Source organism: Salvia splendens, chromosome 3 (genome assembly GCF_004379255.2).
Source record: "Salvia splendens isolate huo1 chromosome 3, SspV2, whole genome shotgun sequence".
Taxonomy (NCBI): domain Eukaryota; kingdom Viridiplantae; phylum Streptophyta; class Magnoliopsida; order Lamiales; family Lamiaceae; genus Salvia; species Salvia splendens.
Window position 1 is genome coordinate 5,165,944 of NC_056034.1, and position 15,960 is coordinate 5,181,903.

The 15,960-nt window shown below is 41.1% G+C and overlaps 1 protein-coding gene across 1 annotated transcript; it reads right to left on the reverse strand.

Moving 5' to 3' along the window:
- Positions 1-2,376: 2,376 nt before the first annotated feature.
- Positions 2,377-5,401, reverse strand: LOC121793802 (protein terminal ear1-like). Its single transcript, XM_042191835.1, has 5 exons — positions 4,563-5,401; positions 3,672-4,278; positions 3,338-3,457; positions 3,039-3,180; positions 2,377-2,959 (listed from the first exon to the last, which is right to left on the reverse strand). The coding sequence occupies exons 1-5, from the start codon at positions 5,146-5,148 to the stop codon at positions 2,657-2,659; spliced, it is 1,758 nt and encodes a 585-aa protein (XP_042047769.1). The 5' UTR covers positions 5,149-5,401; the 3' UTR covers positions 2,377-2,656.
- Between the last annotated feature and the right edge of the window lie 10,559 nt (positions 5,402-15,960).

The following is a 15,960-nucleotide window of genomic DNA, read 5'->3' on the forward strand; positions in this document are numbered from 1 at the left end:
GATAAAATTAATTTTTTTATTTAATGATTGACATTAGTAGTTAAGTTATCATCTGAGAGGTGTTTTTAGCCAAATATCACCATAAAATAGCATAAAAGAGAGGTGATTTAACTCAATCGTATATTAATTCAATAACGAATATCATATACGGACACGTGTCACGTGTGAGTCGTAATTCAAAAAATAAACTAAATCGCAAACGCATTAGGTTGTACCTTTCATTGTGTTTGATTTATAGAAACACCACTTTTACACAACTCAAATTCTACACAATCTTCAACAGCCGTCGTCTCTCTTTAAGCCTAACACATTTATAATTGACAACGCGTTACATACTTGGGAGTACGCATGCACAAACCGAACCGGACAGCCGGTTTTACCGCCGGTTCATAAAACGGAACCGGCGCGGCGGTTCCGAACCGCCGGACTGTTCGGCTGTTCACACGGTCCGGTTCAGGTTCAACGAAATACGAAACCGGAACTGCCGGTTCAACAGTTCAACCATCGGTTCAACTGAAATTTAAAAAAAAAATTTATTTATAAAAATTGATTTTTATATTTAAAAATAATTTTTACAAATAAATGAATACAAGAAATTCATAATAGCCCATATATATTTGATGGGCTTGCGAATTTATGAAACCATTGTAGGTTGTTTTTCTTTTATAGAGACATTCTTGAATATTTTTTGTATCACTTTCAATGTGGGACAAAATATGTTGAAGTTTTTTTTATAACTACATGTTTAGATCATTCATTCATCTTTTTCCAATGTGGGATACAAAACTTTCTTTTGTTTTCTACTTTTCTTTATTTTTTACTATATTTTATTATTCACTAACTTTATCTTTATTTTTGTTATGATTCTTTTTCTAAGACAAATTTATAGATAATAATAGCATCAACTAGAATAGTTTAATTAAATTTGAATGTTGCATGTTGCTAATAATTTGTATATTTATAGAATGTGGACGTGTTCAAATAATTGGATTTAAATGTAAGTATGTTGCTAATTTTTCTCAATATATTGATTAAAATGTTAAAAAACAACAATTAATATAATTGGTATAATAATGATAAAAATAGATAACTAAAAAATGATTTGTTTAGTTGTATAATATAGTTTATATATTTTTATATTAGTAGTAGACTAATAGTATGATTTTGTATAATAGTTGTTATTCTAATAGATGTAGTATAAGTTGTATAAATAAAATTATTATTTGTGAATATATTCTTGATAGATAAGAATAAACACTTATTGAGTAATATGATTTGTATATAGATAAATAATTATTCATATTATAGTTATCGCTAGATTAATACAATTTGTATAATAATTATTCTCTTAATGTGTATAATGATATTTATTAGTTAACATACACATAAACTTATATACAAACAAATCGATAATGATAAAGAATTAAAGAATAATAGTTTATGTAATTATATTTGTTGTTAAGTTATAATAATAGAAGATAGTCAAGATATAAACTAATATAAACAAAGATGATGAGATGTATCATGTAGTTATAAATAAGGAGTTTTATCCCACATTGAAAGAAAGAGTAACACATCCAAGAACATTTAGCTATAAAAAAGAATCATCCAATATACTCTCTTTTCATCCCAAAGGCTCAAGTCCAACATTAAGTGTAAATTGTAATTTATAAGTTGTGACTTGTAACTTGTAGTCTCGTTGAAATAAACACTAAAACAAGAAGAAAAAGAAGAAGAAGAAAAAAAAATTTACTAACCGCCGGGGACCTTGGCGGGTCGGTTCAGGTTCAAGGAAATCTTGAACCGTGAACCGCCGGTTCGGAACCGGCGGTTTTTGAACCGTGTGCATGCTTACTTGGGAGTGTTAAACTCAGGATAGTTTACATAGAAATAAATATCTACTAATCCATCGAATAAAGAATATTCAAGAATATTAAATCGATGTCATTTAATGCCTTGGGATAACATACAACTTTCTTTCTCATCTGCATAATTAATGTCATTGCCAGACTAGCAACTTAAATATACAATTATCTCATGTAACAAAAATAAAGAAGCTTTAAATAGAATATCGTGTAGCTGGGATCAAATTTACTACGGAGAAGAAATCAGAAGATGGAACAAGACTAAAACGAGTATTTAACCAAACAAAAGATGCAATCAAACCGAATTGCCAACGAATAGATGTGTGGAGTAGTAATTTCCAACGTTTTTATTAATTCGATATGCTAAATGACCTTTCAAAAACAAAATAAAACGAAATGAATGAGTACTAGAACGAAATAGAGATTAAAAACATCACGCAAATTCTGTCTTCCAATAAACTCCATATCTATTTTGTTACTGACTCAAGGAAAAGAGAAGAGACGCAAAAAGTGAAAAAAAAACAAGCAAAGATGCTATAAATTAAGCCCTAACACCTATTTCGCTGAAAGTTCTAAGTATATTTACGATACAAAAGACAGGCTTCACTCTCCAATTCTATAAAGCTTAGCTCAACTGTGGTTTTAAGGTTACTCTCTCTCTCTCTCTCTCTCTCTCTCTCTCTCGCTCGCACACACACACACACACAATGCATGGCCATGAATGTGGGGTGCCAGAGAAGGGCTCGAGGCTTCTTAACAACAATGCCCATTGGCTACTTTTCACCAATTCTTCACATATCAGTTTCGTCATAACTACAAACACCATGGTGGCCGCCGCCGCCCTCGTCGTAGTCATAAATGGCGTTGCCGATGTGGTGGCCGTTGAGACCTTTGTCACTGTGTGGCTCCGACAGATTTCCCTTGGAACTTGCAGTGGAAGACGGAGCTGGGCTCTCCAAGGTGCAGCCAGTTATCGGGATAGGATCGGTCAGCGCTCGTCCATCGCGAGGGGGAGAGAACACCACCGGCATGTACTCCTCGGCCTCACTTGGGAACTTGGAGTTCTTGAAGTGCTCTCTCAATGCATCAAGTCCCTTTTTATAGAAATTTATTTATATATTACCGCAACTAAATGAAACAAACATAAGAGTATATGGGGGAAAAAAATAAAACCTGCAATCTTGCATATGTGACTTGGCAGATCTTTCTGGAGTTAAAAACTTCCCAGCTTTGGTGGTGGAAGGCTTTGTAGAGTCTCAATGTTGCCTCTGGAGAAGTCATGTTCACGAATCCATACCCCACATTGCACTTGTTGCTAATATCAATCAAACATTATAAACTAAACAATCAGCACATTAATCTAATCAAATTGGGGTTTTCTCAAGTTTAGCAGTACTAATTAAATACTAACAACAACAAACACACACAAATCTAAAATCAAATCTTGAAGAGAGAGAGAGAGAGAGAGGCACATGAAATCAATGGGGAGGTAGACGAAGTCATAGGAAGACAAGGGCTGGTCATCGCCGCCGGTCATCTGTTCGTTGCAGTGGATGCAGTGGTTGTCCAGCATGTTCAGCAGCAGCTTCTGACTGCACAACACATTTCACATTAACAAAATAATAAAAAAATACTTGCAAAGTCAAATCACCAAAGATGAATGCAGAAGACCATCCTCACAAGGGTTAAAAAAGACCACCTTTTTTAAAATAAACCAAAAGAAACTGTATCAATTAATTTTATGCAGAATGCAGAATGTTTGGACTATGAGTGAAAAGAATCGATTTTTTTGAATATTTGCAATACCTATACTTGTTGGGGATGTTCTTGATCATGACAGTGGTTCTCAAATCCCTGCAATCCGATTCCACAATTGTATCTTCATTTATCAGAAACCGGGGATCATGCTCCTTTCCCCGCCGATTCCCGCCGCCTTTCCACGGCTTGCCTCCAAGCTTCGAAGCCCCACCACTGCTAGACGCCGGGGCGTTGTCTTTCCTCGAGCCACTACTCCTTTTAATGCGCCGATTATTATTATTATTATTATTATTAGAGCATTCCTCAAATCCAGTAGTAATGGAGAGATTCGAGAGCGATCCACGGAGCGACGATCCGCTGCTGCTCCCATCGCTCCCACTAGGGTTTCCTCTCCACCCTTGGCGCTGTGGCGGAGGGCGAGGCTGAGGCAAACGTCTGGATGAGTTTGAGTTTGGATTGAGATTTCGTGAAGGAGGGGATTTCCAGAATTTCCGGCAGTGGCCGCCGGGGCGGCTGAATTCGATGAGGACGTTTTTGCCGAAGATTTGCTTGCCGGTCAAGGCGGCCATGGCTCTTGCGGAATCTCGAACATCATAAAACTCCACGAATCTTTGAAACCTTTTGTGTGGCGTCTCCCTCAATTCCTTGACGGGTCCTATTGGAAAGGAAAATCAACGCATTAAAAAGCAACTACCAAGAATATAATGAGTAACAAAAGACAATAATTTTCTTTCACATAAATATGGTCAAGAAAGCGACTCGTTTCCTCCCACACCAAAATCTCACTAGATCTTCATTATTGCACTGAAACAAACATCATACAAGGAATATACATACGACAAAATCGTGTCTTGCCGGACCACCACCCTTCACGTGGCAGCCTGCGTGAGTGTGAGAGAGAGCAAAAGGGAGAAGGGGATGATAATAATCATATGGTACCAAATTCTTCGAAAATTTCTTGGAGGGAAGAAGCGGAAACGCCTGGGCCCAAATTGAAGACAACGAGGGTTCCTTGATTGTTCCCATCGGGGAGGCCGGAGGTGACCGGAGTCACGAACTGGGCCCACACCACCCGCCCGGAGATGAGGCCGAGCGCCGTCTGCGGGGGGATAGGCACCATCATCGACGCAGCGGGGTTGGTGAGCACGGCTTCGTAGTGGCGGCCGAGGCGGAACTGCTGCTGCATGTGCTGGTCCTGGATCGCCACCAGCGCCGCCTGCGCGGCTCGCACGTCGTAGAAGTGCACCGTCACCAAACCCTCACGGCGCCGCTCCATCTGCACGGACCGCACATCGCCGAACACCTCCAATTCACGGCGCACCGTCGATTCGCTGACGGTGGCCGGCACCATGCTGAGAAGCAGCGTACGGGAGGGCGCCGCCGAGTGAGGCGGAGGAGCGAACTGCGGTGGGCGCGGGTAGAGCATGGGTGGAGGAGGGGGATAGGAGGTGTAGTAAAGTTGAGGGTGGGCGGTGGGGAAGAATTCCTGAGCGGCGGGGTCGAGGTGGTGAACAGGGTCGTTCATCGTCGGGAAAAGGGGGGAAATCGCCGATGAGGGGTATTGTGGTCTTTCTACAAAAAAAAGAGCCACAGCGCTGGACGGTTGGTGATCTTGTTATAATTTGGTTCAGAACATATCTTGGTTTCTCTCACTTGACTCGCTTTCATTCGATGGATGTATACTACTGTACACACTAGCACAAAATCTCGACCTCTTTCTCTCTCTAGCCTCTACTTGGATCTTCAGCCTGCCTAGGTAGTAGTAGTAGTAGAGAGGAATAGAGAGAGAGTGTGACGATAATGGCAGACTAGAGTGTTGAGATATATACAACTAAAATAATTTGCTTTCTTCCTTTCAAATTTGCGAAATTGCCTTTGCAATAAATTTTAAGGTCAAATCGAATTAAACAGTGCTTTTCGGAATTATACGTATTAAAGTCATCCCCGATGTATCACACCTGTATTAGTATTTAACTTCCATTTCATCCCTCCTCACTTCGTATTCATACCATTCTCCATCATTTCAAATTTAGAAATATTTATAATTAAATATTATAATTAAATTGATTTGTAAACAATCGAAATTAAGAATTCGATTTAAATCCAAACACAACTAAACAAAACTACATAACCAAATTTTGAAAAACACTACCAATTCAAATTTGGAGTCACAATTATTTTTCGAGAGATGTGAGGAATTGGATGTGTTTTTTTGCCATTGAGTCTCATTTATCCTAGCCACGACTTTGGTATTCGTTTTAAAAGTATAAATATTGTAGTTTGTTTTATTCATATTTTTAAAGTATTTTTGATATCCTATAAAAAGTTTAACACAGCGGATATATTGTTCAGGATAGTATGTGCTTAGTTGTCTTATATCCAATCAGAAGGCTATATGTAAATGTTCCCACCCACCTCGTCGGTCAAAAATTTGGGCAATGTAATTGATCGCTGGTTCGATCGGGCATATGCTCGTTGAACACACATTTTTCACAATATCAAACCCTCTCCTAAGTTAACATGTACTCAAAAGGCCTTTTCCTCTAATTTATTGATAGTCGATATGGGTGTCGAAACACGTACCCGAACCTGAAAAGTTTAATATTATACTACTCATTCCCGATCCGTATGGTTATACGGGTTTCCCGATACCCGTAGTTGCGGGTACCCAAACCTGTTTACTGTAATTTTACATGTTTGTAATCCCAGAATGAATTTTGGAATTATTGCTACACTATGATTTCGTATCTGTGTTTTTTACTTTGTTGTATTTGCATAATGTCTAACCATTAACTATGCACAAATAAGGTGATTACGAATCTCTCTTACTGATAGTATGATTAGAATAGGAAAAATAAAAGAAATACTCACCTAAACTCCTGCGGGTGAAGGCGTAGGCGGATAGCGGCGGCGGGTAGAACTTAGTAGGGATGGAATTAATTGGAAGACAAGTCAGGGAGGAGATACAATAAGCAATAAAGTCTGTCTGACAGTATATATTTGAAACTAATTAATTAAAATAAAAAAGTTGAAAACCCTAACCATAAAAATATCGGGTATTATTGACTCAATAATACCCGATATTTTTATGGTAAGTGAATTGGATTTATATTTCGATTCACTCTTTTCATTTGGTGATGAAGGTCCTACTCCTCCGGCCCAAATCGACGTCCTCGATTGGTGGGGAACCCACGAGAAAGATTTTCCCATCCTTGCGTCAATGGCCAAGGAGATTTTCTTTGTTCCGGCTTCCACTGTCGCCGTCGAGTCCGCTTTTAGTGTTGGCTCGCGTGTGTTGGATGAATCAAGAAGTAAGCTCTCGGTGAAAAATATGGAAGTTGTGATGTTACTTGATGATTGGGCCAAAGCCGACGTCAGAGAACAAGAAAATGATTGGGATGATCGTCAGGAGGGATCACAAGATGAATTCACCGGGGATGAATCGTAAGCCAACCGTAAACCGCCGCCGGCCATGCCAAATAGGTAAGTAAGGTAAGAGAACTACGTGGGCTTTGATTCCCTACTGCAAATGAGCATTGGGGATATGTAGGCATCTCAACTTAAATTTTAAATTTAAGTTGAGTTCAAGTCCTTTTTCCTTTATTTCTTTTTTCCCATTTGTTCTTATTTTAAAAATATGCAAATACAATTACATAATTGTATTTGTATATACTCTAGTCGATGAAGTAGATTTCTCTATACGGCTAAATCCGGGAAACTTTTGACAATTCTACTATAATTGTTGATTGTTAGACTAAACTCAACATTTAAAGTTGAATTGCTAAAGGTGTCCTTAATTTAGTTATGTAGAAAGATCTCATTCGCCGATTAAGAGTATATATACTTATAATTTTTTTAATAAGAACTTCTAAGTCTTTTTTGTCAACACTTGTAAATTGTAATTGTTGTAGCTTGTATTTAAATTTTTCGATTTGTAATTATTGTAACTTGTATTTAAATTTTTCGATTTGTAATTATTGTAACTTGTATTTAAATTTTTCGATTTGTAATTGTTGTAACTTGTAAACGTGTAATTTCAGTAAAATTGCAACTTTCATCGTATATTTTTGAATAAATATTACACGTTGGAGTCGTAATTTAATTGAAAAATGCAAAAAAAAAAGGGCCGAACCGCCGAACCGGCCCGAAAACCGGCGGCTTTGAACTGCCGCTTGAACCGCCGGTTTTTTGAACCGGAACCGGAACCGCCGGGACCCTAGGCGGGCCGGTTCCGGTTCATGCATTTTGTGAACCGTGAACCACCGGTTCATGAACCGGAATCGGCGGTTCATGAACCGTGTGCACACCTAATTATTGAGTTTATCAGGTGTACCCATACCCGCAAAACATTAAACCACACTACCTGATCCCGCCTCGTTTCCCACTGTCACCGGGTAGAGGGTACCCGATACCCAGCGGGTATCGGGTTAGGATGAGGGCACCTACAATGGGGCACCCGATGGAGGCCATCATCCTCGTCGCGGACGATGCATCCATTGTGGGTGCCCGCCATCGTCCGCGGAAGAAGCGCGTATGATGGCCTATCGTCCGCGCCATCGGGCGCCCCATTGTGGGCTCAGGGGACGATGGGCGCGGACGATGGCATGCATTTTTATTTTTTATATAAATACCCCCTACCCCACCTTCATTTGTAACATTTCATTTCACGATTCCACTCTCGAAACTCACATTTAGTACGAAATGGATTCAAGTCCCAATAGTCCGATGTTCGGTGAAGCGCGTTGGCCGGGTACAGAACCCGACGAATATCAGCCGTTCGACGCCAACACGCAGTACGATCCCGAATTCAGTACGGAATAGTTCGGTTTGGATGACATGGAGCCGTCTCCAAACCGACCCGTCGCCCCCTCCCGCCGCGCCGCCGCCGCCGACGCCACCCCATCCGTCGCCGCCACCCCATCCGTCGCCGCCGCCGCTTCTGCCCCTGCCAAAAAGAAGCGGAACCGGAAGCGCGCGTACAAGTTGCCATCTCCGGGAACTTGTGAAGAGTACGCCCCCGGCCGTACGAACTACCAGCCGGATGAAACCCTCGTATTGGCGAGGTGTTGGGTGGATATATCAGAGGACCCGATATTCGCGAACAACCAGAGGCATGCGGCGTACTGGGAGCACATCGCCGAGGCTACAATGCGGCGAAGCCACCGAACGCGTACAAGCGCCAACGGGAGCAGCTCCGCAAGCACTGGGATCAGGTGAAGAAGCAAGTCAACCTGTTCCCGTCGGAGTACGAGAAGTGCCCGAGGGAGTAGGGGAACGGCGAGAGCTTAAGCGACGTGCTCGCTAAAGCGTTGTTGTCGTACCAGTCCTGTACGACGACTTCAAGCACGAGGCCATCTGGGCGCTCTTGAGGGACAAGCAGAAGTTCCAAGGCAGGATTCTGCACACCGGGGCGACAAAGAGGACGAAGAACACCGAATCTGGTGGTTACACGAGCAGCAAAAGTGGAACTCGTCCGGTGGACCTCAACCGAGCGTACATGGAGGAAGAGAGTTCTGCCACACCGATGTCCTCTCTGCGTCCCATAGGCGTCAAGGCTGCGAAGGCCAAGGGGAAGGCGGCGGCGACATCATCCTCGACCGCCGCCGCGCCATCGCCGATCCCGACCCCGAGCCCGACGGCCGCCGTGTATGAGTTGTTAGCAACAGCCTCGATGGCGAAGAAGTTGTTGCAGACGCACAAGGCCCTCAAGAAGTGTACGGACCCCGCCAAAGCCGAATATCTCCGGGGGTTGATCGATGAGATGCGCCAGAAGTTTGGGAATTGCATAGATTAGCCAACTTGAATCGTGTAACTTTTGTGTAATTAATGCAATCTTCGCCGGTTTTTAGTTACTCGTTGTGTTTTTAAATTAGTTTGCATTATATATTTAAAAACATTTAAATTAATTAACAAAACAATAGTAATAAAACATATAGGGCGCGTCTTAGGGCTCCCCATTGCAGGTGGGGGGTAGGAGGATAAAACTGATGACGTGGCGCTCCTTAGGGCGCCCATTGTGGATGCCCTGAGAATTATCCGTTACCCGCTACCCGTTTCGACACCACTAATAATCGTCACGCCGTTATGAATATTTGTCTCTCTTATCTCTTGTGTCACTCCTCTATCCGTTCTCCAAATTGTTGCACAAATTTTCTAGATTTTTTTAATTGACTCTATCATAATAGAATTGAATAATGTGCTTCTAAGGCCATCTGCATCGCGTCTCGATGCTGTCTCTATCTCATCTCGGAGAGACGAGACGGCATCGAGACAGCGATGCAACCATCCATCTCGGTCTCGTCTCGGCGGGCGTCTCAGCCCGGAGAGTGGGTTGGCGAGACGTCTCGTCACGCGATAGCACCATGTGGCGAGCGTTGGCGCTAGGCGTGACGCCCACTCGTCGGCCTGCGAGTGGTTGTCGTCATGCTGAAGCAATAAATTATTTTTAATTCGGTTTTAATTAAAAATATATAATAAAAATTAAAAAATGATAATATTACCGTTCAACGGTAATTTTTTATTTTTTCTTTATTTATTCTATAATTAATCATCTTTCATTCTCATTATACACACAAACACACATCTATTCTTCCCAATTCATCTGTCTTTTTTCTCCAATTTTCATCTCACCATTCCAATTTTCATCTCAAAATGTCTGGCGACGGAAACTCTGGCGGCTCCGGCGGCTATGACTTAATCACGTCTGGCGACTGGGGGGATGTACAATGTCTTGGGTGCTTCCGGTTACGGTTCGTAGACGCCGGGCACCCAAGGCTCCTCGACGCCGGCAGCGTACCAACCACCATATTTTGATGTGGATGCATACTCTCGTCCCTCAGCCCCGAGGTATGGGCAATCGCAGGGATTATCCCAAATTAGGGAGGATTTTCCGGATGAACCCAATCCGGAAGGAGGATGAGGCGGTAGAAGCTTCGGGGGTCGCGCATTCGACGCCGTGGAGTAAGAGCAGGAGGCGACCGAGGATGAGCAGGATGTAGGCCGTACGATCCCATCGTTGACTATGTTCAACGCTTGGGTCAGCGTCTCGTACGATCTCATCGTCGGGAATCAACAAACCCGCAAGTGTTTTTGGAAAAACGTCACCGACGCCTACAACGAGAACAAGCCAAAGGGGTCCCGCCACCGCACCATGAAGATGTTCCGCAGTCATTTTGACCGAGTCGACAGAGATGTTAAAAAATTTTGCGGGATCTACACGAATGAAGCGGCGAATTACCAAAGCGGAGCCAATGGAGCCGACATTCTGAGAGCGGCTATGCGAGTCTTTTTTGACGACAACAAAAAAGAATTCAAACATGTCGATGTTTAGGAGGCGGTCAAAGACGTTGAAAGGTGGGCTGGCGGTGTCCAGTCCTGCACGGGCTTGAGCTCGAAACGCACGAAGCACACGGCGGGTGGCCAATACTCGTCTAGTGAGGGCGGGTCAGGCAACGCCTCACAAGAGATTGAGGGAACGACCACCGATGCAGGGGGCTCCTCTAGTGGGCGCCGTCGGCCGCAAGGGACCAAGGCGGCTAGAGGGAGGAGTGGCCGAGGTGAATCAAGCCAGGCGGGCTCGAACATCCTATTGTCCATGTACTTGCCCGACACGATGGCTGACACTTCCTGCATGACGCCTCCCCAATATCAAGCCCATCTTGTCGGAATTGAGTATATGACAAGACAAATTGGTGTTCTGCCTGCAGGTGGCTTGAGTGCACCGCCACCGCCTTCGGGGGATGATTCACCGGCGGAGTAGTTTTTAAGTGTGTAATTTTTAATTTCTAGTATTTTAAATTATGTCTTTTTTATTTATTTTTTTAGATTTTAATTATGGGGTTTTTTTAATTATGTGTTTTTTTAGGATTTTAAACTGTAATTTTATTTTATTTAATGAAGTGTGTTTTTATTAATTGAATTTGTTGGAAATAAAAATAAAAAAATGAAATTGAATGAAAAGTTAAGGGATTAGATGGTTAAAAGATGGAGGGATGCAGGTGTTGTATCTTAGTTAAGAGATGGAGTGAAAAGTACAGCGAGACCCATGAATGGTGAAGAGATGAGACGGATAAGAGACATGGATGCAGATGGCCTAAGGTGCCGTGGAATAGTCGCGATATGGATATGAGAGAAATTGTGATTAAGATCAGATTGGAATTGCTAAATGTCGAGTGTGCCAAATAAATAGGCATGTACCTAAGAGAACGGCCAATTAATATCGTGATGGGGGAAGTATAACAAAAACTTCGTAATGTTAATGATATTTTATTATTATCTATTTATGTCATACTATATCATAAATATCATGATATTGTAAAAGTAAGCATAGTCTTACTGATAGTATTACATAGTAAGAAAAATAATACTAGTAGAACATGAATATTTTGAATCTTTTTTATCTATATTTAAATAGGACATGTTTGTTTACTTAGATTTATTATGAAAAGTAATACGTATGATTTCTTAATTTTTAAATGTTGAAGTTTGTTTATTTTTAAATAAGGAATAGCATCAAAATTTAAAATATGAAAAATAGTAGTACTATAACTTTCTAAAAAAAAGTTTTCCCATTTTTTTAAGTTTCTTTTTTCAAATTTTAGGATTCTACATATTTAAGTATTTAATATTATTTGTATTATTTATTCAATAATTAAGTCATAAATTAATAACTAATTAAGAGAATTTTAATATAATTTGAAAATTATACTCCCTCCGTTCCATGTTATTAGAGTCATTTTTCTATTTTGGGAAGTTCCAAGTTAAATGAGTTATTTCTATTTTTAGCAAAAAGTAATTCTTCTTTTTACTTTATTCTCTGTTCATCTCTATTACTTTACTTTCTCTTACTTTTTTCACCATCCATTTAATACACTATTCTTAAACTCCGTGATAAAAATAAATGTCTCTATTAACAAGAAACGGAGTAGATCATATTTATATATAAGGAGTAATAGAAATAATAATAACTTAGTCTAGGTTATTTAGAGCGTCCACTATAACATGCCCGCGGCTATAGCTGCGTTTGGGGCGGAAGCGGGGCGCCTTATAGTGGCGGAGTTGTCCGCCCCGGAGGTGGACGCGGCGAGGGGGGAGGGAGGCGGCGGACACGGGATAGCCGCGTGCGGGGCGAGGACGCGGCGATGGAGCTATAGCCGCGCCTATAGGCGCGGCGACTATAGTGGCACGAGGATGAAGCCGCGGCTATTGCGCGCGATTTTTTTTTTTTACGTTTCAATTCACCTATAAATACACCCCACTCCATTCATTATTTTCACACCATTCAAACACAACATCTATACAAATTTCTCTCACTACAATTTGGGGTCGGAAATGAACAATTTGTGGAGAGACAACTGGAATGCTCTGATTCAACAGGTGCAACAGGATGTAGCGGCCCGTTTGGCGGAGGAGGTGGAGGATGCGGAGGATCCGATCCCTCGCACCATTACTCATCGGCGGACAACCCCACGAGACCACGTCGGTGCTCACCAACGTTTAATGTATGATTACTTCGTGGATAACCCCCGTTATCCACCCGAGATATTCCGCCGGAGATTCAGGATGTCGCAGCGGTTGTTCAACTATATAGCGACGAATTTGGCGGAGCGTTACCGGTGCTTCACCCTCCGGCGTGTTGCGTCTGGCCGGATCGGGCTGTCCACACAACAGAAGTGCACCGCTGCAATCCGACAGCTTGCCTACGCTGGACCAGCGGACATGTTCGATGAATACCTACAGATGGGTGAGACGACTAGCCTCACGGTGCTTAGGCAGTTCTGTAAGGGGATCCGGGAAATTTTCGGTGGGGAGTTTCTACGGAAGCCCAACCCGGATGAGTGTCAGCGCCTACTTGATATGCACGGGTCGGTGCACGGCTTCCCCGGAATGTTAGGAAGCATCGATTGCATGCATTGGGAGTGGAGGAACTGCCCCGTGGCATGGAAAGGCCAGTTCACTACTAGATTCAAAAGCAAACATCCAACGATGATACTGGAAGCCGTGGCGGACTACCGTCTGAAGATCTGGCATGCGTATTTCGGCGTGGCAGGTTCGAACAACGACATCAATGTTCTTCAGTCGTCGCCTCTCTTCAACGAGGAGTGCCGGGGGGAGGGGCCAGAAATCAGCTTCGTAGCCAACGGTACGCAGTACAGTAGGGGCTACTATTTGGCAGATGGAATATATCCGCGGTGGCCCGTATTCGTGAAGACTGTCCGTCAACCGGTAGGCCCGAAGAAACAATATTTTGCGCGCAAACAAGAGAGTGCTAGGAAGGACGTTGAGCGAGCTTTTGGTGTCCTCCAATCGCGGTGGGCTATTATACGATGTCCGGCACGAGCTTGGCACGAAGATGATGTCGCAAATATTATGTTAGCCTGTATCATATTGCATAATATGATCATAGAAGATGAATGATTTGCGGCAGAGCGATGGGCGCCGGAAGAGGGTGCAAGTACAAGTCACGGTGTCGCCTCCGCGCCGATCCAGATGGGCGTACCACAGAGCAATGAATATTTGATCCAACGCTTCGCTGATATGCGCAGGACCACATCACATAACACACTGCAGGTCGATTTGATTGAAGAAGTGTGGGCACGTAGGGGAGGTGGTGGCGTTGTGTAAACTTGGTAGTAATTTGTATTAGATTCAATGTAGTGTGTGATTTTAATTTTAATTTAAATTTAGTGTGTAATTCTAATTTTAATTTGTATTGTATTTGTATTTTTATTTTTATTTTTATTTTTATTTTTATTTTTATTTTTATTTTTATTTTTATTTTTATTTTTATTTTTATTTTTATTTTTAATTCGTATAGTCGGCCTTTCTTAATCCACTAATTAGAGTCCGATAAATTTGTTAATAATTACTTGATATATTATAAAATGAAAGTTGATTATAAAATTTTGGGGCTATTGGAGTTGTCCACTATAGTGGCGGAAATAGAATTTTAGGGCTATGGACAAAAAATTGGGGCTATGGACAAAAAACTGGGGCGGGGCTATTGGGCGTGTCCACCTTATAGTGGACACCCTTAATAAAATCATAAGGGGCAGTGAAACCCTGGCCGTCCACGTGTTGAGATATTATGACGTTACAATATCTCATATAGAAGATATATCTGAAAACTTACTGGAGTAATTTTTCGTGGATAATACTGGCAATTGTAGCAGGGCAGAATAGTGAAGTAGTACTAATTTTTCATGGATAATACTACTCTTTTTCACTTTCCATTTTATATATTCAGCAGATTTATATCAAGGTCATAATTGAATGGGGATGGCCCATAGAAACGTTTCTACTATTTGATGTTTAGTTTACATGAAATAACACCAGATTTGGTAATGTAAATAATATTTTTTAAAGATTCCTAGTAGACATTGACTAAAAAGCCCTCACTCTTCCATCTTAAAGATTCCTGGTAGACATTGAAAATAGGGGGGTTATAGAAGGTATTTTGCCTGCAATTCTTGATTCAATTTCTGATGCAGTTTCAATTAACACCAATTTTGCAAGAATTCAAAACTGGTTATCTCAGCAAGGAACAGTGAGGGCCGACGTTATTTCTAGGGCCCGCAAGAATTATTTCTCAAAAAGTGAACACTTGTTAATTTCAAGAATTGAGGCTTTAACTTGCTGTAACCAGGAAAGTGAACCCACCTTAACGTGGGAAGGCATTTGACCATTCCTCATCGCTTTTTTGACATATCTTAATCTCTTTCCTTGTTTTCTTCCTTCAAAAATCAAAATCACTCACATGCAAACGCACAGAGTAAGACATACGTATATATTATATATACAATCATTGACATGCAATCACACACATACATATATATAATCATTAACGTACAAACACACACACACACACATATATATAATTTAGATTATTAGATTTTTTAATGTAATGACAAATAATGTTAATAAAAAGAGTCAACACAATGTCAACCAATATTTAAATATACAAACGTGACATTTTTTGTTGACGTTTTTTTTTATCTATCAGTTGATGTCAAATATTGAAATTTAATGGTCAAAATTTTAGTTTGTTGTTTGCAGATTTATAGAATATTTTGTAATAACTCATTCTCCCAAGTCCCACGTTATAAACTAGGCGAGAATCAAAGTTATTTATTGGAGACCAAATCAACAAATGTTTATTTTAATTCTTAATTTTTTTCTTTTTCTAAACTGAATTAGTTAACCAAAAATTATCATTTCTGTTGTACCCACGTAATGACCTATATCTGATAGTACAGAATGATGTAGTAGATATTTAATCTCTGTGATTGATTTATTGATCCAATGTATGATCAGATTTCGTCTTTGATTAAGCACTATG

Excerpts from the sequence above, each read along its gene's own strand:
- LOC121793802 (XM_042191835.1), bottom strand. The coding sequence starts at position 5,148 with ATGAACGACCCTGTTCACCACCTCGACCCCGCCGCTCAGGAATTCTTC. Across the intron at positions 4,279-4,562 it reads AGAAATTTTCGAAGAATTTG|GACCCGTCAAGGAATTGAGG; the intron begins GTACCATATGAT and ends CCTTTCCAATAG. Across the intron at positions 3,458-3,671 it reads AACATCCCCAACAAGTATAG|TCAGAAGCTGCTGCTGAACA; the intron begins GTATTGCAAATA and ends TGTGTTGTGCAG.